We start from the raw sequence: 24,586 nt of genomic DNA, 5'->3' as shown, positions 1-24,586 counted from the left end.
TTGTTCTTTTTAAAACATTTTAAAATTTTATAATATAGTTATTATTATTATTGTACAGTAAGCGTAACCTACACACCTGTGTTCTGATATCTATAGGGCTGTCTTTTAGTGGATTGAACTGGTGGTGGTGGTGGTAGTTATTATTATTAACAATGGTAGATCTAATTCCATTTTAAATACCAATTCGTACTTCTGCTTGTTCATATTACGTTTTGCATACTGTATCCTTCTTAACCAGTGCATATAAAAAGATGCTTTAATGCTGGAATGTTTAAATTGAGTTACGATGTTGCTACAAGGTTGTGTGTTAGCGGCTTCTCAGTGAACGCATGAAGCATGTGAAGCGAGTGATCTAATATAATCGCCGGTCTCCAATACACGCCAGGTCTGCTGGCAAATATTGTAAATAAACGCCAGAGATGTTTAATCAAAGTTTTAAGGTATAGCTACAGAGCACTGCCCCTTTTTAAAATAAAAAAAAAAAATAATACAAACAAAAAAAACTGAGTCCAGTCACACAGGCAGCACCTTGTCCAAGAAGCCAGGCATCACAAAGATCAGAAAAAAGACTACAAAACGGATAAACCTCTCGTTTTATCTTCTGTGTGCATACACAACCAAACAATTTACAGATACTCGCATATATCTGTTTTCACTGTATGACATTTTATTTAAGGGAAATAAAGGCAGTGCCTAACCAAATGTGTTTTTACATCCATTTCCAAGATTTCACTGACTTCAAATTCACTATTTTCACAAGTTCCGTTGCCTTAGTGACAAAATAGTATCCTTACTTGCAATTTACAATTCTCTTTTGAATATTTATTGACTCTGAACATCATTAAGTGAACAGTATGTCATGCTTTATTAAATATTAATTTGCTACATATTCATCCAACTGTGTGCTCAGTTTTCTGAGCCATATCATAACCATTTCCAAAGCACAATAACTCCGCTTGCTTTTTAATATATATATATATATATATATATATATATAGATATATATAGATATAGATATAGATATATATATATAGATATAGATATAGATATTGGTACTGATTTCTGCAGCTCAGAACACAGAGCTTGATTTGTGTTGCTGTTGTCTTTGTCCTAAAACTGACCTTGCTGAGAGTGGTTCCTGGGGGCCAAATGAAACAGCATCTATATTTTTCTGGCGCTGCAGGCTAGGTTTTATTAAGGTAATGTCTGAGGTCTTTGAAGTTGTGACTTTATGAGAAAAATTATAATTTCCTTTACTTTACTGACTTTCAGGGGAATAGAATACCTGCTATGCTAATTATTTAATCTATGTGCCACCTCTAAAATATGTAATGGATTTTCTCTGATTCTGTAGGTAAGAGACATGGCATTACAGAAGTAAATCCGGATGTTGTGAGTCTTGTGTCTCATGCCACACAGGAGCGCTTACGGACATTGGTAGAAAAAATGACTGTGGCAGCACAACATCGGACAAGATCCTACAAGGTATTCTTTCTGCCCTTCTCATTCAGCATGTTGCAGATTATGAAAATAACTGGATATTAAGGGTTTAGCTTGTTCAACTTGTATAGACCAGTTGTTACAAACCATTGGGAAAACACAGGACTGAATTTTAACGCGAGTAATAATACCAGTGCATGTCTGTTAGATGCCAACTTTACTTAAACAAAATTCATGGTGTTGGTTAACCTGTATTTTCTGTCAATCGATCCTTATCCAAACTGAAACTTCCAAGCTTGTAACCCTGTGTTTCTTTGCATCCAACACCCATTTGGTTTAATTTTATTGGAAACGTGCTATAAAGCAGAATCCCATTGATACAAATCATAGGCCAGCCTGCATGTGTGTTTCAATGCAAGTCCTGTTAACAAGATTAAGTGTTAATCGGGCAAATAAGTTAAATGCATTTCAGTCACACTTAACCCCTTTCATCTTAACCACAATGGTTTATCCCTTTAGAAAAAAAAAACACTTCTTACATTTTAGCAAAGACCTTCCTATCCGAGTATTTCTAATATCCAAACAGTTTAAATTACATGGTTGAAACAGTTGGAAAAGTATGTATGTATATTAATTAGATCTCTGAGAGCACAGTAAGTGATTTAGATTAAATATCACTAATTTGTCCCTGCGATAAGTTAGACGACCATAGAGCATTTAATTTAAAAAAAAAAAAAAAAAAAAAGCTAAATATTACCCTATTCAAAGATAAGTAAATTCTGTAATTTTTAAATTTTAAAGAGTTCAATGTTTTTAAAAAGCAATAAACCTTAACTTGGAACTTATCTGGACACATTCAGCAGTGTTAGTATTTCAGTGTATACCATCTGTGTTTCTGCTGCTGTGCGGTACCAGTTGTTAGTTCACCAGATCTTTTTGATAACAAAGTTTGTTTGTGTTGGGATGACAATACAAAACGCTAAAATTCATGCAACATGTTTTTTGAAACAATCTCATTTTAGGATGATAGTCGAAATGTGCTGCTGAATGACACTCGATCTCAGCTGAAGTTCTTTGAGCAGCTTGATCGTTTAGAAAAACAAAGAAAAGATGAACAGGAAAGAGAAATGTTGCTACGTGTTGCAAAGGTAAAATGGACTATTTGTTTTTTTCTTCAACCCTTAAGCATGTATATATTTTAACATTGCTCCCTGACTCATGAGAACACTCCTTTACCTGTTTCCATCTTACCTGTGCCATATTTCCAAAATGTATGCAAATGTTTTTTTTTTTTTTTTTTTTAGGTAAATTATGCAGAAGACTCTTGGGTTGTACAGCACGACTTGAACATTTTTAGTTAATTTAAGTTGACAGAGTAGAATGTTAAATGAACACCCTTTGAGCATTGATGTGTTTTCCTAGTGGAAACGAGGTATGACATCCTTAGTAATTAATTGTAGATGTAAATGGTGCTGCTTTCTAAGTCTTTAGCTGTCTTAAGCATAGTATATAGAGCTACACCAGCATTTCTCAAATGCGGTCACTGTGGCTGCCTATGACCAACAGTAAGATTTTGTGCGGCTGCAGCAGCCCCCCCAATAATCAGCCTTTATCCTGCTTTCATTCATTGCAGTACATGCTGCTTGCATTCTGATTCTTCATACTGCTTCTGTTTTTTTGTTAGCTGCTGTTCACCAGCAATTACATCAGTATAATCACTGCATGTTGATTGGCCAAGCTTTCATTTTGACATGCATCTCAAATCTCCACCCATTTCCCTTTGTGTCAGTGCTCATTGGTTGATCAATGAGAGAAGACATTAGTAGTGAGGTAGGGAGTAATATTTTCTTTTAGGGCAGAGAAACTATCTGAATATCCGAGTGAACGTTGCTGCGCTTGAAATCCTCTACGCAACCTGCTTTTTCACATATTTGTGTAAAAAGCAGCACTGTGGAGGTTAATTGTTGTTCATCAACTGAAGTCTCCAATTAATTTCATGAGTCTTCCTCTCCTTTCTCAAATGCACAAACCCGCTGCATTGAAATAATCCATTCCCAACATAGGAGGCTTATTGCTAGGAAGCTGACATCACTGCTCTGCTCTGTGGCTTTTGCTAGTGCATTGCTGCCCCAAGTGAACACGTCATTGGCTAAAATAAAAACCACTTCAGCAAGTAGATATTTAGTTAGCTTTGTGTTATTGTGCAATCCGTATTTATATGCTAGCAGTACGATATTAATGCAGTTGTTTTTAATTGTTTTGTATATTTTTGTTTGATGTGCAGTATGAAATAAAACACAGTAATCCGAAGTGAATTTGCCTATGTATATTGCAGCTAAGGCTTGCGCAGTTAGACTGTAAAAATGGGAAGCCAACAACAGGACCCCAATATATCTGAATCCGCAGTATAGCATAGGGTGATATATTGAGGGGTGGGTGTATATGGAAGGCCATCTGGGTAAAAAAAGCATTATTTAGTACAGTTCACATTTGACTTTAGTAAGTGTTGTAATTCTAATTATTATGCTTACTAATTTGGCCAATCAGATCACTGAAAATGAAATGAGAACCAATGAATTTAAAGGAAATAGTATGTGTAATAAATTATCCAATTAAAAGTCACCTTACATCTGCTATTCCTGACCCAATTTGTGACGTTATATGGACTTGGCATTGGGTAAAGTCTCGTGAAAGATGGATAGACCCAGGCCCTCCGAGACGAGCGTCAACCGTCAGTTTCAGAGCTATAGAAATCACTTTAATAACTTGTTTTTGACCTGGATGGCTTTCCATAGAAGTACGTATCGCAACGTGTTTTGCTGTGCACCAATATATCATCTTGCCTGAATTTGCGAGACAGCATCTAAAATGGGAAGTAATGTGTGGGATTAATAAATAGGAATAACAACAGTGCTGCTTCAGATTTGACAAGCGAGTCAGAATTGAGGGATACAGATGCAGGTACGTCACTCAAAAATGCTTCACGCTTTCCAAACACTATTTCCAACTTCCTATTTCCTGTTAAGAGCAGAGTGATAACCTTAAACCAAAATGGCAATTTTTTTTTCTTCTTAGTACAACATCCCCTTTTCCACGTTTATTTAAGTTAAACAGGAGTTTTCACGTGTTTGCACAGCTAAACAAGGCATAAACCTCAGTAATGCTATTACTGTATGAAAAGGTGTCCTTTGCCACTTTGTTTATTGTATGCATTGTGTACAATGGCAGGGATTAAAAACAAACAAAAAAACGTGATGTCTACTTTTGTGTTATGTTGAAATACACACAAGAAAATATTTGTAACTTTAACTACTGTTACTTTAACTACCTCTGCTTTGTAGTTAATTCTGTGCGGCGAAGTAATGCCTTCAAACCTATTCTGGAATAGTTTTGTAATATTTATTTTTAAAAATGTGGAATTGCCAATTATTTTATCGCCGATTTTCTGGAAAGCCCAGTTATCCAACCTGTCTCACTGCGGCATCCCCCGCACTAACTCGGGAGAGACGAAGACGAGGACCAGGCAGTTTTGAATTGCGCACAGGCAGACTCGCAGGCGCCCAGCCAGCCATGGGGTCACTGGTGCGCAGTGAGCCAAGTATTCCCCAATTCTCCCTGCCTGGGCAGTGCTTGGCCAATTGTGCGCCGCCCCCTGGCAACTCCCATGGAATAGTTTTACATGTCATTTTAACAGCATTGCAAATTGTTATACTTTTGTTAGATTTAGCTGGGAATTGTGATTGGAACAGGAAAGTGAAGTAGTTGTTGTATTTATTTAACTTCAATACATCAGTAATGTACTTTAGCTTAGGTAGCTTAATAGTTTGTCCTTTTGTCAGAGCAATAATAATTTTTTTTTAATAAAATAATAAAAAAAAAAGAATGTATCAAAACACCAGATATTTGTCTACAGTTTATTATTAGAAGGGTCTGGGAATTGAGATGCAGTACAAAGTTGAGAGGAGCTGCTGTATTTAAATGAGAAACTTTGGTTTTACTATAGAAATCAATGAAAAAATGTAGAAATGCATATGTCTGTATTCTTTATATATTTCGTATGATACACAGTATTTTTAGGACGCTGGTGGGTGCACTGTTTGAGAACCACTGATCTAAACCATTGCCCACCATGTTAATATCTTATTCAACTTGACTGTCTTTTATAATTTTCAGAAACAGACCTTACAGGGTCATGCATGGGCTTGACCTGATTGACGGTATTAACAATTCTTTTTAGTTCCAGCTTCCTTGGGACCTTCGCAAAGGCAGGCAATGCTGGGAAGTGCTGGTGTATTACCCGTTTCTGTCGCGTCTAAAACTCTGCTGCAGGGGCTGTTATGTTTTAATAAATATTTAGCAACATATTTATTTATTTGTTTTTTAACAGAGTCGCTCCAGTAAAGAAGATCCAGACCAACTTAGATTAAAACAGAAAGCAAAAGAGGTAAGAACTGCACACACAAAGCATTCAGTTTTTTTTTTTCCTTTTTCTATATTTTTGGTGCATTTTATTGAAGGGCTTGGGCGCAATCTCCTGGCAATTAGGTCAGGGTTTACTTTGCTATCGTATACCATTTGTTGCAGCCCAAGGGAAGAACACAGAATACTAGAGGCAAGGGCAATTCTAAAAATCAGCCTGCTGCAACTTTTATTTTATCTTCGGCAGTGCCTAAAACAAAGCAGAGGTTTATGTTTATATAAAATAAATAATAATATTAATAACAATTTAAGCTTTTTTTTTTTTTATTAACTTTGAGATATAGTATGTGGGGATTCTACAATGGGCTACCATTTTTCAGGATAATTGTTCATTTTGTAAATCTGATACTGCTTATAATTCTTTGGCTTCAAGGTGGTATTGGGATTTAGTTGTAAATGGAAAATGCCTGTGGCTTTTAATTTTCTAGGCCTAGCAGTTTTCTGTTCTGTGATGGAACCTTTGTTTTCACACAGTTCATGTTTAGCTTCAGGGCTTTTTATTTTATAGCTTAGACTAGTTAAGCTTCAACTCCCAGAGGTCTCCACATAGCAACTGTAGAAATCAACAAATAAGTTCATTTACGTTGGCTGGCTCCTCACAGTAGCTGACTTTTACATTTCCCAATATCCATTGCCTGACTTTCTTTGCCCGAGAGATAAAGCTCCACTAATTGGAGCTTATTTTAATTGAGCCTAATATTGGAGCTCGCTAGAGTTGGGCCCCTTGGCAAATGAGGAATAGAATCAAATGAAAGCACCTAAGGATGGAGATGTGTATGTGTGACTGTTTGCGTGTGTGTGAGAGAGTGGGACTGTGTGTGTGTGATTTTTTTTTTTTTTTTCCACTCGACCTACAGATTCCTTTCCCTGCTGAAGAAATCATCAAGCTCCTTCACATCTTAGATTAAAGGTCTTACAATGGTTGATAGTGATGACAAGGTGTGAGATACATTGATAGGAAACAGAGGGGAAAATAATCTGGTTATTGTTTTGGATTAAAGCAAGTAACCATAATTTTGTATTTATTTATTTATTTAAAACAGTTTCTGGCATACCTCTTGCTGATGCTACTACTACTATTACTAATAATAATAATAATGGTAATAATATATTTTGTACATGGTTAATCTGAATGTGTTTAAGGAATTGAAGCACAGGTGGGGGGGGTGTGGGGGGGCTCCTGAGTGGCCAGTAAAAGCCAGTAAAAGCCAGTAAAAGCGTTCCACGTGGAGTTCAGGATATGCCCTATATCCTGTGTTGTCCTCCGGTGCTACAGGTCTGGTGGTCTTGCTATGGATCCGCAGTGTGTAAAATGATGGATTGACAGGAGCGCGTCTCGGAGGACGCGTGCTCCAGCCTCTGTTCCCCGAGTCGGCGGGGAGTTGTGAGCGGTGAGCCGAGGATACAGATAATAATTGGGCACACTAAATTGGGGAGAAAAATAGGAGACGACTAAATTTATATATAAAAAAAAAAAAAAAAGCACAGGTGGATATGGGGAGGAAATTACTTGTCCTGAACCCGGTCTTGTTTCTTGTAATACAGTGAAATGTTACTTAAATGGTAGCCCATTATTCTTCATAACGCATTTCCTAGTGATTTTTTTTTATTGTTTGTGTGTGTGTGCCGAAATAAAAATCTTTAACATGTTCAGAAATGCTGACTTTTTATTTCAAAAACAGATGCAGCAGTTGGAACTGGCAGAGATGCAACAGAGAGATGCAAATCGAACAGCGCTTGCAGCCATTGGGCCAAGAAAGAAACGACCATTAGACTCCTTAGGCTATGGATCTGGTAGTGAGGTAGACAATTTGTTTACATAAACTGTTTTCAAAGTGTGTGTGTGTGTGTGTGTGTGTGTGTGTGTGTATGTTTCTGTATGAATAATTTCACTTACCTACAGTCAAATGTGACTAGGGGGAAATAGTTATGAGCAGGTTGTGAATGGCACAGATGGTGTACAGTAAAACCACCATTCAGAAGTGTGACATTTCAAGCTGATCCTTGTAGTGGTTTGTATATTGACAACACCAACCCTTGTCATTTCTAACCAAATTGTGATTTAAACCCAAGTTGAAAGGCTAGTGAATTGAATTGCAATTGTCATTATGTCGCACTTGCATTTTATGTTCATACAGTGGATATAGGTCATGGTGATTCAGATAACTAATTTTTACATCCGAGATAGGGGAAGAATGTCAATGACATGATTGTGAAATTTCACCGGATTAAATTTTTAAAAAGTTTTTTTTTTTATTGCAGTCAACATATTCAGACCTAGTGATGTGTGTGTCTTACATTGTGACTCTGTGACACCATCCCCACAAGTAAGACTGCGGATAAGTGTCCATCCAATCCCTAAACAACAGTTTTATATTTACTGTCGTCATATTGTTTAAGTCTTCCATTTTCACTGCTATCTTTATCACATGCAATGTGCAACAATCCATTGCTAAGGGAAATCCTGGATGCTCTGTATGTATCCACCCTTGCAGCATAGAAAGACAGACCTTAGAGTTAATAAATAACAAATACATTTAAATTTTAAATGAGAGTGACATGTGTGGTAAAACATGTTATGTAAGACTGGCGGTCTTAAATAATTCAGGTTATTAGCCCTCCAGCTCATTTGTACAGTGAAGATTTAGTACATAACCTCTATGTATCTAACCCTGTTGGAACTTGGTTAGAACATTCTTTAGCAAAGGTTACTGTGTCTTTTGACGGTTGTTAGTTTATGCACAACAGTCCTGTTGGCATTACAGTATGTGTAAGTTTGTTTATGTGTCTGTTTAAGCGATAGAGCCTGTGGATTCGGGCTCTACCGTGTGGTAGATGACCGCGACTGGAGTTCTGCATCCCGAGCCATAGACGAGTGCGCGAACGAGTCAAGGTCATCTACCACAGGGTAGAGCCCGCATCGAGAGGGCTCTATCGCTATTAGAAAATGACGTATTTCGTTATTTTCTCTTTTAAAAAAAAAAACTTTAAAACCTATATTTACCTTGAACTTCTGATATTTTTCCAGGTAAACTTCCGCTGAGGAAAATAGTCCCTAATGTAATTAGAATAGAAAAATGACATACACGTAGAGAAAATAGTTGTTGTTGTTGTTGTTTTTGTTATTATTATTATTATTATTATTATTATTATTATTATTATTATTTGGCTAACATTTATTTGTTGGGGTCTTACTCTTTCTTATTATAATTTATGTGGACATTGTCAGATAAATTAACTGTACAATTGTTGAATAGTCCGTATAGTATAGAGTCGGACTTGAAACTTGATGTTTGGAGGCGGGGCGTCATTCAAGCTGGCAGGGAGCGGATTGACTGGTGTGGAAAGAACTGAAACAGGGCTGGCAGTTTGACTGGCTGGTTTTGAAGCAGGGTGTTGTTTGGATCCAGATGATGACAGAATGGTGACCAATCGTGTCTTTCCTGTCGATTTGCTGTCCAGTAGCTGCGAATTGAGCCTTCATTACGGTGTCCTATCTAGGACATGATTTCCCTTGTCTCTAGACCAGCATCAGAAAGTAACTGAACAGTAGTATTGATGTTTCCGAATAAATCAAAATTGACATTCATGGTATCAATGTTTAAGTAGCTTTTTATGTTACCAGATTTGTTGTAGATTAGAATGTTAATGGAAAAAGCTGGTATTTATGCACAGATTGATTTAAAATTGATTTCAGTTAAGCACTTCAACGTTCCAGCGGGCATCTATGAAAAGGTAGAAGTCCGCTAGATCTGGAAGCTCGCACTCAATTGTTTTCTATTTTAAAATATATTCTATTAGTGTTAAACCTTGAAAGTAGCTTGATGTAACAAGTATTATGTTTTTTTGTTCTTCTACGGCAGTTAAATCCTCTGTTCCATTTGTGCAGTGCCCTTTAGTTCAAACCCAGTGAAGCATGCCTCTGCTGTGTGTCGTTCTGGTTACTTGTACACTGCTGGTTTAAGCATAAACCAATTGAGCTGGATCGTGGAAGAACTCTGTTTGACTAGTAAGGTTCTGCTATGTTAGCCTTATAATCGTCCCTCTCCGTCACTAATCCTTAATGACACTGGCCCTATTCCTGGCTGGTATCTGCTAGATTTAATGGTTTCTACTCTATGCCAAATCTGCATATACTCTGTTCAGTCATACGTTCTTACTAGGCAATATACAAGGCTAAGGGGGCAATATATTTCATTAGTAATTAAATAAGCACAAATATATTGCACAAAAAAGACGCACAAAGTTTCAAATGGTTTGGTTTCTAATTACCAGTAACCTGTATCTCTAGCATGCTATACCCTTTTATACAGATATTTTTTGTAACTTTAAACTTCAGATAACTTTATTATCACTGTTCTTGAATTTAGAAAAACTACTAGTATGCATACAGTACAATAATTTTTTTTAAGTTTGATCATGTTTCCGTCTTTTTAATGTTTTATTATTTCCATTGCTGTTTGTAGTCACTTGGTTAATGTTGCTCTTTCAGCTCAGCCAGCTACTCTACATGTATATAGACAGTGAGTAGGCAGGGCTAGCACACTGTCACATGATTTGAATGGAATCAGGATCGAAACCAGGTAAAGACAGTTTTATTACATGTTTGTAGCTCGGCATTGGAGCAACATAACCCAGAAACATTCAGAATGATTGAAACACAATTAAATGTAGGGAAATATATTCTAGATGTATGTTTTGAGAAGTCATGTAATTCAATGAACTGAATAATTAAGCATTCAGCACATTTAGGAGATGAGAATTGGTAAATATCAGTTACATAAGAGCACAGTTTTTTTCTCTATTGGGACATTCATTAGATGGTGCTTAAGAACATCTTATTTATTACTTTTTCTTATAGCAGTTTTTACATGTGTCAAATTGGTGCATCTGAATTACAATTTTTTTTTTTTTTCCCTGACTTTCTTTGTGTATTTCACATGTATTGGGGAATCTTATGAAATTGTATACACAGAAAACTTTTGACACATAATAACATAATTTTAGTTTTGTTTTATCCAGCTAGTTTTTATTTTGGAACTTCTTTCTGTGTATTCGACTTTCAATGTCTGTACCTTTTTTGCAGCTATCAGTTAGTGGCTGGTATAGTGGTGACATACATCGTTTACTGAATTTCCATACTGTTTTGAGGCAAGCTGATTTAGTGAGAAGCCTGAGTGAATGCCTCCGGCAGTGAAGTTAATACTACTTTTTGACTGATTTAACTGATTAATTGATTAATTAAGGCCACAGGTGTATAAATAGGGTAATCATGGGATCTGGACAGTATTAGTAGAGTTAATGTTAGTTTGGAGGTCTGTGTGGTGTGTTTTGTGTTCCGTGCTGTCTCGTCCTGTATTGTTGTAAGTTTTTGTAGGTCTTTTGTTTTGGCCCTTTTGCCTTTATTTTGTTAAATGTGTTTTTGTTAGTGTTTGTTTCTGTGTTTATTTGTTATTAAACATGCGCATTAGCGCTTCACTACAACTTTCAAGGAACCAGTCAAGGAAAGAGTTGGACTGAAACACAATTCCACATGTGTTAAATTTGACACTGGCATCCCTCTTTGTACTGTTTATCATACAATACTGTATGTGGCCCAGTGCTTCCAAAACTGAATTGAAAATCCATTGCCCAAATGTTTTTTTTCCCCAACAGCTATACAATGCTAATATCCACCAATTGAGTATACATTTAATGGTAAAATGTGTGGAAACACTAAAAATAAGTAGCTTTAACAATTGAAGACACTGATGCAAATGTCGTCAAAACACTGTGAGCACAAAGCAGTTGGTGTAATTTGCAGTGTAAGGCAAATGCCCTTCTAGTTAGACTGGTGGTCTTTTATTATATCTAGCAATGACCCAGCAGTCTGAACTAACTAAAATGATTTGTTTTGCTGTTCGGATACGGGGAGAGTGTTAAGCAGCACGGGGAAGTCTTAAAGATTCAAATAAGGGAGCTTGGGCTGGCAACAGTAAAAACGGCAGAAGGGTTTGGTGCTTAAGAGAGAGGAGCCAAACACAGTGTTAATCCAGTAGGTCTTAAAAGAGAGACATCAGTAACCAGCCAGGTTTATTATTTTGGAGGCGTGGATCACGGCTGACTGACTAAATAAATACAGAACCTGTAAATAATAAACCGTTGAATTGGAGAACTGCAATCCCTGTCTCAGTCTGTCTTCATTCACACACAATGCTACACTGGTGTTTGAAGTGGGATTATGGAGTGCACAACTGTGACAGTGAAGGCAGAAGGGGACATTTCGCCACCTCTAAGTGTAGACTGTCTGCAGCAGACACTGGAACAACTTGCCACTGAGCTGGAAACTGCCATCAAGTGATGGGCCCAAGATGTTACAAGGGGGAGGAGACTCAGTGATTCGCGAGACCAGAGGAAAATAGAGAAGGTGACATCAACATACAACAGGGTGGGGCGACCGCGGCTGTGACATCGGCGCAAGGCGTGGAAAGGCATGCAAATGTAAACAATAATGGCGACAACCATATTGCAACAACAAAACAGACCGGTGAGCCCCATTTTGAAGATTTTTATGGGCATCTTGACTGCTGTGCAGCATCAGGAAAGCTAGTTAAGCCCCGAGATGGGCCCCGCGTCGATCGCTGGAGGCTGGAAGAGCTAGGGGGAGGTGAAGAGGCTGGGAGAAGGACTGGAATGATGGCACGACACATCGATGTGAAGATTCCGGAGTTTGATGGGACAAGCAGCTGGGAGGCCTTTGCCTTGCAATTTACAATATTGGTACAGCTGCATTGCTGAACCGACAGCAAGAAGGCCAGCCGGCTGACAGCTGACCCTATGCCCCTACTGCCTGGGAAATTACCAGTCCCTGAGCGAAGCACTGGCAAGACGGTTCGGCAGTTGATCTGACCCAGAAGGCCTGAAGCTGCGAGGTAACGCCAGCGCTGGAGAAAGCCTAGCCAGGTTGGCCTCAGAGCTTGAGAGGGAGAGCTGGCGAGCATACGTGTTCTCCACCCCTGCTGAACAGAAAGAGCAGGCATGTCTACAATTTCTGAAAGCACTGGGGCTTGGGGAGCTGAGGAAACATCTGAGGGTACAGCGAACCCTGACTCTGCAGGCCGCACTCCGCTTGGCCCAAGAATGGGGGTGACTGCTAACGAGGGGGCAGAGGGACCCCGACCCCAAGTGCAGCTTGCCCAACCCTGTGAGAACGAGATACATCCCTGCCTGGCTCCCAGAGATTGTAGCCCTTATCCGGGCTACGTCAGCACTGCTCCACCACGCACCTCAGGCCCGTGCACACCTGTGTTGGAACTGTGGTCAGCCAGGCCACTTGCAGCCCCAGTGCCCCATCACCTCTGCTCCAGCCCCAGAAACCAGCCACCTCAGCTGTCAGGAAATGGCATGGGACCCTATGAACAGGATGGCTGTAGCGGTGATGTTAGACCCAGAAGAACACAGACTCCAAACAGTGACTGGCGGATGAAACTGAGCTGCGGCACTCAAAAACAAATAAACAAAAACACACAACACTGAAAATAAAGGGTGCATTGGCCAAACAAGCAGACGGACAAAACAGACATGGACGAACCCAACAAGCAAGTACCGCTCTGGCACTTCCAGCATGTCGTAGCAATTGTTAATTATTCTCTCCTAACTCCACCCATTCTCTACTAACAAACACACAACCCTGAGTGAGTGCTTAGTGCATCTATATGTGCAATTGTGCTGGGATTCAATTACCAATTAATTGTTCACTTGAATCCCAGCACGTGAACTAATCTGTGTACTCCCATAATCACATATCAATACCCTCTTAAATATGCACATGGCATGAGTTGTGCCATCCGCGTGTCTAAATACAAATTACACTTTATAACACTTGTGCTCATAACCCATTGTGACGAAGTGCCCGCCCCTGTGTGTATTTTCTGTTATATGTTGCGAGTTGTGTGTTTAATGTTGGTGTATAGTCATTGGTACATGGGATATAAATGGGTCTGTGTAACACGAGTGTTTAAAATGTATATTTGTATTTAGGCACGAGGATTGCACAGCACTTCACTTGCAAGTAAAATGTAATATGTGAGCACGGGGAATTGCACTTTATTAATTCACGTGCAGTTGTACCACGACTCCAATTGAATGATTGAGTAGCAGTCGAGTCTTGGTACAGCTGCATAAAATAAGCATGTTTTCACATACTCGGGGTTGTGTGTTCGGTGAGTGGAGAATGGACGACGGAGGTAAAAATAATTATAAGAATAATAATAATTGTTAAAAAGAAGCTCACCGTGTTTTGTCTGTTAGTCCGTTTTGTTTGTCTGTTTATTTTGGCTACCAGTGCCGTGCCCTGTGTTTTTGTATGTTACAACCTTTTTATTTTGCTGTTCTGTTTATTTATTAAATGCTGAGCGAGACCATTCTCCACCCACCTCAGCTCCACCAAACTCCACCTCTCTCTCTTTGTTTATTTTCCTGTTTCTGGTCAGATGTCACCCACTCCGGCCGTCTTTGTGACACCCATATTTATATCCTGTGTATTTTATACATAAACACCAACATTAACACACTACATACAACATAAAACACTAATAAACACAAATGGGCAGGACACTCTGCCACAGGCCCACATAAGAGAGACTGGGTTGGCCCCCCAGCAAGTCTCCAAAACCTATACCGACCTGGTTGCACTGCCAGCCAGAGAAGCCCAACAGCACAACCGGGCGGAGTGGGACTCCACTCCTACCAGAAGAAGCTGACTGCACCCCATCGAGGGCTGCTGTCATATTCCGGTCTGGATTGAAGGTGTTCCATGCACAGCATTGGTCGACACAGGTTCAACTGTGACACTGTTGCGTCCTGATGTGGTTCTAGAGTGGGTCGACGTCAAACCAGAATACTCCCCCTTACCAGTGAACTTTCACCAGCCCAGTCTGAGCCAGTCCGACAGTTAACCTCCTCCGCGCAGCAGCCAAGTCAGCGAGGGGATGCAACTCATGCAACAGTTACTGCTGTCTGGCACTGCAGCTGTGAGGGGCTTGGCCCAGAACAGCAGGATCAACTGTGGCAGCTGCTGCTAGAGTACAAGGACAGCTTTGCCGCAACTGAGGAGGGAGTTGGACGGACACATCTGGTACAGCATCGCAATGATACAGGGCATGCCACACCTATCAAGCTGCGGCCCTGCCACCTGCCACTGGCACGCCAGGAGGCTGCAGAGAAGAAACTGAGGGAAATGAGTGAAACTAGTCTGATTGAGCCCTCGGATAGCCCTTGGACGTCGCCAATGGCGATGGAGCCCAAGAAAAATAGCGAGTGGAGGTTCTGTGTAGACTACAGGCAGCTGAATGAGGTAACCAAGAAGGACTTAGTCTTTGGACCTGGTAGACAAATCCACCTGGTTCTCCTCTCTGGAGAGCTTCTGGCAGGTAGACCTGGCACCTGGCACCTGACACGAGGCCAAAAAACGCTTTTTCCACCGGCAGGGGGTTCTGGCAGTTCCAGGTCGTGCCATTTGGGCTCTGCAGTGCTCCTTTTGATAAGGTGACTGCTGTCAAGGAATGGCCCATGCCCACTGACCAGAGAGAGCTGCGAAGGTTCCTGGGCCTCGCTTCCTATTACCAGCGCTTCATCCAGGGGTTCGCCAACATCACCAGCTCCTGTGGAAGGGGGAACATTTTGCTTGGACAGAGAAGCGACAGGCTGTCTTTGACGCCCTCTGGAAGGCACTCACCCAGTCACCAGTGATCTCCTCACCTGACAGGAGGGACAGGTGGACGGCTGGATTGAGCAGCTCCAGCCCTTCAACTTCACCATCCTGCACCGGGCTGGGGCTCGCCACGCCAACTCTTACACCCTGCCCCTCTGGCCTTGCAGTACAGGCGGCTATAGAGAAGTAGTTGAGCGGACAGGAGGAGGAGTGGGAGCCCTGCAGCAGAGGTGAACAGGGCCAGAGTGGTCAGCCATTGATGCTGCAGAGTGGTGACACCACCAGGACCAGGATCCAGACCTCCAGCCCCTACTCCAGTGGCTGGAGGAACAGGAATGAACATCTGGGAGGAAGTAGCGCCCCATTCCACAGCCACGAGAGCCCTGTGGTCCCAGTGGGAGGGGCTGAGCCTCCAAGACTCGCAGCACCAGATGATTGAGCCAGCTACTGGCGAAGCAAGGTGGCAGATGGTGGTCCCCCAAGCTCTGAAGGAAGCGGTGCTGAGGGCGCACCATGGAGGTCCAGGTACCGACCACTTTGGGGTCATCTAGACCCTGCATCGACTGGGCAGTGGTTCTACTGGGGGCGGTGCAGACGAGATGTACAGGCCTTCTGCCATTGCTGCAACAGCAAGGGACCCACAGACTGGTCACTTGCCCCCCTATAGCAATTTCCTGTTGGCGGGCCCATGGAGAGGGACAGGGTCAATATCCTGGGGCCATACCCGCGGTCGGACAGAGGAAACTGGTTCGTACTAGTGGCCATGGACTACTTCACAAAGTGGCCTGAGGCGTACACCGTGCCTGACCAGGAAGATGAGACTGTGGTCAGCACCCTACTGGAGGGGTTTTTCAGCTGGTTTGGGGTCCCGCAGGAGCTTCACAGCGACCAGGGTTGCAATTTCGAATCCTGGGTGTCACAGAGATGTACAAGCAGTTGAACATTCTACCCTCAGTGATGGTCTCGTGGAGCGGTTCAACCATACTCTCGCGGTCCATCTTGTGATCAGCACTACCAGTCACCAGCGCAACTGGGAACTCACCTGGTTCTGCAGGCCTGCCGGACCACAGTACAAGATTCAACCTCCTGCACTCCTGCCTTGTTCCTGTAGGGAAGTGAGCTCCATACTCCAGCTACATTGACGTTTGGCCGGACGTCGGACACCCCAGTCGATCCCCAGGTCCAGAGTTTGCCAGGAGGCTACAGGACCGCCTGGAGATGGTTTATGCTTTTGACAGGGACCAACTGATGGCTGCAGGTTCCCGGCAGAAGCTCAACTATGACACCCGGGCGCGGGGAGACATTTTGAAGACTGGGAGCTTGTGAGGGTCTGCAGTCCCCAGCGGAAGAGGGGCCACTGTTCCAAACTCGACAGCCACTGGTTTGGGCCATGTTGGGTCCTGGAGAGGATTGGGGAGGTGCTCTACCGGGTTCAACTAACTTCCAGGGGGTGACGGGTGGCCCTCCACCGAGACCGGCTGGCCCCCTACAGAGGACAGGACCCGGCAGAAGCTGACCCAGCAGATCTTCTCCACCTTGCCTGACAGTTCCTTCCCCACTTGCTCCCCCTTTCATCCCTGTTTCTCCCCTACCAGGAGGTTCCAGTTCTCTCAGGGCTGACAGTCTGCCAGCAATGGCTGCTGGGAGCCCAGGGCCACCAGCACTACCAAGGCCCCAATGCCGGCGCAGACTCACGAGTCGTTTTTGGGACTTTGTTGGTACCCTCGGAACTTTGTAACGACCCAGCAGTCTGCACTAACTAAAAGGACGTGTTTGCTGTTCGAACTCAGGGAGAGTGTTAAGCAGCATGGGGCAGGTGGACACTCCAGAGTCTTAAAGATTCAATAAGGGAGCTCAGGCTGGCAACAGTAAAAATGGCAGAAGGGTTTGGTGCTTCGAGAGGAGCCAAAAAGCAGTGGTCTGCAAAAAGTGATGTTTATGCATAGAATTAGTTTTAGTTTCTACATTGAAAATCCAAAAACAGCATTTATTAATATGTACTCTAGCAGCCTCGTACCGACTTCTCTATCACTGTGTGTTAAATGTAGATGTGAACCAGAGAGCTAAGCAGAGGCAGGTTATTGTTGATCATCACAGTTAATTTAATGAGCATTTAAAATGAATTGCCATTTAGAGAACTCACATTTTTTTAAGCTTGTTGGATTCAGAATCTTTTGCAAAACTGATTTAAAAAAAAAACAAACTTTAAAATACTGTTTTCTAAAACATGTGTTTCCAAAAACTGCATTTGTATAGGATTATATTATTATTATTATTATTATTATTATTATTATTATATTATTATTATTTGTATAGTAATTTTGTTTTAAATAGTTTTATTTTAAAGATCAATCAGAAAACAAAAAACAAGCAGGTTGCGGGTCCTTGAGTGGCTCACCTTGTAAATCATACAGTGCAGGTTCACATGCTGGCTGTGCAAAGTCGGTGATCTCTGCTGGGGATTCCGAAGGGAGCGTCCCATTGGCTCTGGCACTCCTATGGGTTAGAGAGGAAAAACCAGCAGAGACTGTTTCTCCTCATTGCACTACAGCGAACCCTGTTGGCCAGGTGCATAGCAGAGCTCAAAAGCGGACACCTGCAGGGCTGGCCTTTGTCCTCCAGAGGTTGGTAGCTCGCTGACATCCGCTCTCGAGTTCCTCGGTGTAAAAGAGGAAGCTGCCTCGGTAGTGGGATTGGAGGATGTCCACTGAGCCTTCAGTTCCCCTGAGCTGTGTGGGGAATTTCTGCGGTGAGGAAAAAAATTATTGGACATTCCAAATTGGGGAGAAAATCATGGGTAAAATAATAATACAAAAAAAAAGAAAAGCAGGTTGTGACTCTTATTTGACCAAAAGTTGCTTTATTTCAAACACGTGCACTGTCAAAAGCAATAATTGTGTCATGTTTATGTTTTACGCTTTTTGTATCCTATTGCGATACATATCGGATTGTGACAATACTGCCAATGCACAGACCTAACTGGGTTTTCAGCCAACGTGCAAGATGAAATTGCTTCCTTGTATGATGGCTAGCAATAGCAATGCTTTATAATAAGCACCTTAATTCATTGGAGGGGTACCCTCTTGTGGATGCAGATATATTGAAGAAATAGGAGAGAATGTACAAGGGAGTACCAGATTAGATTGTTTTATTGTTAACGTATAATATTGTTAATATTGTGTTAAGTGTTAAAAAAATGGTACAATAAATAAGATACTGTTAAAGGATGAGTAATGTCAGAAGTTGGAATACAGGGATTTGATTAAGCCACATAAGACTGGTTTAAAAAAATATATATAGCTAAAGCTTTTGTCAGGGGTATGATAATTGATGATTATTGAATACTTCCATGCCTTCAGGGACTGCAGTGTGCATGTAAAAATAAAATACTGTATATATTCATCACTATGATGTGAATAGAACACTATGAAGTGTTGGTCATACATTTTAAATGTTTCGAGCAGGAAAAAATAATCTAATCACTGTTATCACGGAATTACATTTAATGGACTCTGAATATCCAATAACTGTTTAAGACACACTATTAAAGTAATACAGAACATTGTTGTGTAGTTTTGGCTTGTGTTTATATGTAATACACAAAAATGGCCACCATCTCCATATTCAGCACACATTTGTATGACAGATTATTGCTCAGTAATGTGGAAGAGATTCCTTCAGCCCTTTTGGAGCATGACCACGGTACTGTATAGAGAAATACCTTCAATATCGTTTCCAAACAGCCAGACAGTAAAAGTGAAGGTCACTCAACACATTTCCAGTCTTCCAAGTGTCAAGTCAGTACAATGGCTCCAGATACAGTGGAAGTCAATATGTAGTCAGATTGCTCTTTAGACTCCCTCTGGAAACCTTTCTTTCTCAGCCTTTATTGTATTGGTTATTACTTTCCTATTTCAGCCTCCGCTATTTTCGCTGCTGTGTTGCTGTGTGTTATTTTACAAACTACCTACTTACTGTTATTGGACTGCTGCAGGTGGGTTCACAATTTTGACCTTTATTGTACTTGTATGCATTTATTAAACCTGTGACTTTTTTTTACATTTTTAATTGTTTTTATAAACAATTCTTTGTGGCTGCTTGAATCCACAAGTTCACTTTTCTAAAATAGAAGCAGACTAATCTGACTAGTCTACCTGCATTTATTTATGATACAAAGTTTATTATTTTTTTTGGATCAAGTTAATTTGTCTCCAGAAACTCAATTTAATGCTTTGATTCAAAGGGACATGAATGTAGATTTCAAAGCAACAAGTCATAATTCCTGAATTCATATCACAGCAATGTGTTTGGCGACATTGATGGCTTTATTTTTGATGATAATTATTATTTTGCATTGCCTGATCTGTCTGTTGGCTTTGAGTTAATGGGTACTTGTTGCTAAAAGCTACCAGAATGTACTTGGTACAGATTCGGCTGACGGCACACACTTCAGAGGACAGCATGTGTTTGTCTTCACCGCTTCCGAGTCAGCACAGGGGTGATAGCGGTGAGCCGAGCATAAATAAATAATAATTGGCCATTTCAAATTGGGAGAAAATAAAAAAATAATTGGCAACGACTAAATTTTTAAAATTAAAAAAAAAAAAAAAAAAAAAAGAAATTTGTTTTCAAGGCTTGTTAGTACACCTCGACTTTAGTGAAAATTAGGTACTTGGGTGTTTGCCTCAAAAATACATCGATCACAACTGGCAACACACAAGAAAAAGCGGCCTGGGAAATGCCAGCAAAAATTGCGATTGTTTAAAACATGCTTTCAAAAGTTCTTAACAAATTGATGCAATTATAAGTGTCGCAATTGCCTGCAGCTTTAGTACATCTCATTAAAATATTTTTGATCCCTCATTTGCACTCTCATCTCCACCATGTTTTTGCGAATTTCTGCAGGAATGCCCAGAATTACATATTCATTTAAGGTTAAAGGGCAAATAAGAACTGTGGCTGCAAAGCTTTCATTAAAATGATGCTAACAGCTTTGCGTTTGTCTAGTACATTTCACACTACACTAATGACTGGTTTGCATGTGGTTTGCAACAATTGCGACAGACGCAACACTTTAGTACATCTACCCCAAAGTCTTTATGCATCTGCTTATATGGACAAGATCTTTAATACAGACACTGTGAATTGAATGAGTATTTCTGGTGTTTTTTTAAATGTAAAACAAATTAAAGGCTGGTATTGCCAGTGCCATATTGAGCCCAGTGTTCCCAACTGTGGTACTCACACTGCTTCAATGCTGCAAAAAGGTAAAGTTCCAAACTTAAAACAAAGCCCATTAATCAAATATTACCTTGAAAAGGATATGCTGACCGCCAAGTGTAATAACTCTGTGCATATAAATTAGAATTCGGGCCATTGTGTACAAACTACAAGTAGAATATCTGATTGGTCCTTTGTTACTATCATTTTGAATTGTGTGTCAAGATTTTCTCATACATGTTCTGTGCAAAAAAAAAAAAATAATAATAATAATAATCATGTGGTTCATTGCAGCATACTGAGCTCTCAGCTTCATTGTAAACATGGTAAATGACCTTGTAGGCCACTTTTGTGATTTTTATTTTTATATTGTAAGTGCCCACAGTATGTATGTTTTGCTGTTTTTAAATATATTTTTATATTATGTGTGGTGTGAAAGATGCATACAGAAGAACAGCTGCACCAGTATACCCAGAGTTCTCTGTGCTTTGGTTAAAGTAACAATAAGGTAAAAGTTTTAACTGAACACTTTTTTTAAGCACTCCGAATAAACATACCGAAATATCAAATTGAAACCTGTTAATGAGATTTCTGCCCTGAGGGTTTTCACTTTTTATTTTTTGTTTAATGAGCTGTTTCACTTTTACTTGCATACGTCTGCGTTTTACCATTTTGAAAACCTGGCGCTTTTTTTTTATGGGAAAAAAAAAAAAAATCAAAAAAGTGAATTTGCTAGTTTTATATCAGCCATCAGCTTCTTTTGACAATTCATGAAAATTCTCCATTAAAAGCAGTAGTTCTTGACGATAGAGAGAGGGGAGGAGTAGATAGAAGTGTGTTTTTTTTTTTTTTTTTTTTTTGCAAGATGAAGGTGAAGGATTTTAGTGCTAAACACCGCTCGGGGGGATTTTTCTTTTCCTGAGCTTTTTTTTTTTTTTTTTTTATATATATATATATAAAGGTTCCTAGGCTAATGACTACATAAAAAGCACACTTTCACCTCCCTCAAGTTTCTGAGAATTATAGAGGACGTCGCTGTTGGGTTACTGTGAATTCCCTGGGGTTTCTGTTTCATTTAGAACATTGCCTTGGGCCCTTTCATTGGATCCTGTTGAATTGACCTCCTTTTCAACCCTGAGCTGGCAGCTGCGCTGCGGAGCAGTCTTCTCCCTAGCTCCTCCAGGGCTGTCATGTGACTGCTTTGAACTGTGACCTGTGTAGCATTAGGACAGCAGTGCCCTTTTCACTGTACTACTCATAAGAGTCTCTGTAGGGGGTTGAGGTTTTTCTTGGTTATCTGGCTCTCGTAATATATAACAGAGCCTTATTCAGTCAGGGAAATAAGTTGCCTCATATCGTTGTATGTGTAAAAAACTATTTATTAAACTACTTTGAGCTATCAAACAATGGAATTTTTATCCAACCAGGAAGATAACTAGAAAGCAAGCATGAAAAAAAATGCATCGGATTGAGATATCAGATTTTTACCCACCAGCAGGGAAAGACTGATAACTCGTGAGTGAAGACTATATTTCTGTATTCCTGTCTGCAGGCAATTTTAAGGAACAGGGCAGGCATGGTGTGGGATATCCTGGGATAACCAAGCCCTTAAGGGTGTAATGAGGCACGAGGCATAGATAAGTGACTCTAACCTCCTTTGGGATGTTCTTATCTCTGGATACCCCTCTGAGTGCTTTATTGCTAATGAAATGTTTTATGAAAATGCCATTTTATTAGTTTAATACCATATGCTTCTATGTAGAGTGCAAGGTATCCAATCTGAAAGATGCTGGACACCAAGCTGTTTTATAATCTTACTTTAGATTTACAGCACATATATTTAAAATCAATGGCACAGTTAGACATGATGCAGTACATTTTAGTGCTAACATTTTTTTTTATTAATCTACACAAAATATATATATATATATATACACTATACACACACACAAATCTTTGTTGTAGGTATTTACTGTAGGGTAAATTGATTAATAATATAGGTTTTGTGAGATGTATAACATTTATAATTTTTGTTATAACTAAAGTATAATTGGGTGTATTTTTTCTGTCTGTGAATGTGTAACACAATCCAGTTATCTGCAAGTGGGATTAACTAATTTAGTTGTATATTTTGTATCCATTGAGTGATTTTGATTATTTGATTCATTGACTGTTAGTGCCTATTATGGATAAATGAATTACATATGAGAATATGACAACCCTGAGATTACAGAAGGCTCAGTCAGATCAGTGTTTACATGCAAGTGGAATTTAATATTAAAACATCAGCTTTTACTGGTTTAAACACGATTTTTGTCTATTAAATATTTTTCCAGTACTGTTTTCTAAGAAGTACACAATATTTTGATTAAAATGCTGTTTTTATTTTGACTCCAGCATTGTAATAAGCAGCCCTACACTGTATCCTAGGATACAGTAGATGTTCAGACGTCAGAGGATCAAATAACGTTCAAGCGTGGTTCTCTGTCGCTTAATAAACACATTGTCACCTGATTATGCTGGCCAATCAAAGTCTGATTATTGTGGCAATTACTGAGCGTAGTAACTACTAGCTTGATCAAAAATTTAATGAAATATTACATGAAAATAGAATATTTTTAGTGGAGGAATGGGGAGAAAATGTAAATCGGTTTATGAATATTCAAAAGAAAACAAATATTTTTAGTTTGGGGGATCTTTGATCCTGATCTCTCATTTGAGACTCATTACGGAAGCTACTAAAGTATCTTTTCACCATTTGAGAAATATAACTTAGACCAATTATTTCTGTATCTGATGCTGAGAGAATAATTCATGCCTTTGTTTCACCTAGAATTGATTATTGTAATGCACTTTTTTACTGGTGTCCCAAAACGTGTGGTATCACTCTTGCAACTTGTTCAGAATACTGCTGCTAGAATTATAACTAAAAACAGAAAAAGTGAACATATTACCCTTGTTTTGGCCTCTTTACACTGGCTCCCTGTGCAGTATAGAATTGATTTTAAGATTTTGCTATTAATTTACAAGGCCCTGAATGGATTAGCACCTAGTTATTTGCAGGAGTTGCTGACCCCTTATCTTTTAAACCGCACTCTGAGATCACAGGATGTGGGGCTGCTGGTTATTCCTAGGGTCAACAAAGCAACACGGGAGGTAGGGCTTTTTCTTGTAGAGCTCCTAAATTGTGGAATGCTCTGCCTTCGTTTGTCAGGGAAGCTGGAACCGTTATAGTTTAAGTCAAAACTAAAAATACACTTTTATAAAATGGCTTTCTTATCTTATCTTATTTTAATGTAACTTTAAAACTGCTGCTTTTGTATTATATGTATGCTGTTATTTAAATTGGTTATTTAAATGGTTTGACTCTGGTAGTTGTATGTGTGACATCCTATACAAATGTATTGTGGTAGTTGTTTTTGTCCTGCTGTGTACAGTACAGTGCTTTGCGATACTTTTGTATAAAGAGCGTTATATAAATTAAATAAATAACCTAGCATAAAAATGTAATACCTAATACCTGATATAAACAAGTTTAAATTCTGTATATTGTAATTTGTATTCTAAAGTTTTAAACTTCACATGTTTTTCCGCTGGGGTATATTTATAAAATATATACATTTTTTTTATTGTTTTAACTGGCGAGCGAGCGATTGTATGGCATTGCAAAATAATGCGACAGGGACGCTGCTATGATGCACTATAAACAGATATGCTATGGTTTGACTGTGGCCCTAAACTGTAAGGTTGCACTGT

The 24,586-nt window shown here is 39.9% G+C and overlaps 1 protein-coding gene across 1 annotated transcript in view; it reads left to right on the top strand.

The window, feature by feature from the left end:
• Window positions 1-24,586, top strand: part of LOC121314436 (transcription initiation factor TFIID subunit 4-like) — a 57,758-nt gene that overhangs the window by 29,508 nt on the left and 3,664 nt on the right. The window contains exons 12-15 of the mRNA XM_041247707.1: window positions 1,355-1,485; window positions 2,463-2,588; window positions 5,828-5,884; window positions 7,602-7,721. Coding sequence (XP_041103641.1) covers window positions 1,355-1,485; window positions 2,463-2,588; window positions 5,828-5,884; window positions 7,602-7,721 — 434 coding nt within the window. The remainder of the gene's footprint in view (window positions 1-1,354; window positions 1,486-2,462; window positions 2,589-5,827; window positions 5,885-7,601; window positions 7,722-24,586) is intronic.

This window comes from Polyodon spathula, chromosome 4 (genome assembly GCF_017654505.1).
Source record: "Polyodon spathula isolate WHYD16114869_AA chromosome 4, ASM1765450v1, whole genome shotgun sequence".
Taxonomy (NCBI): Eukaryota; Metazoa; Chordata; class Actinopteri; order Acipenseriformes; family Polyodontidae; genus Polyodon; species Polyodon spathula.
Note: the sequence above shows the minus strand (reverse complement) of the source record. Positions and strands in the feature narration are given on the sequence as shown.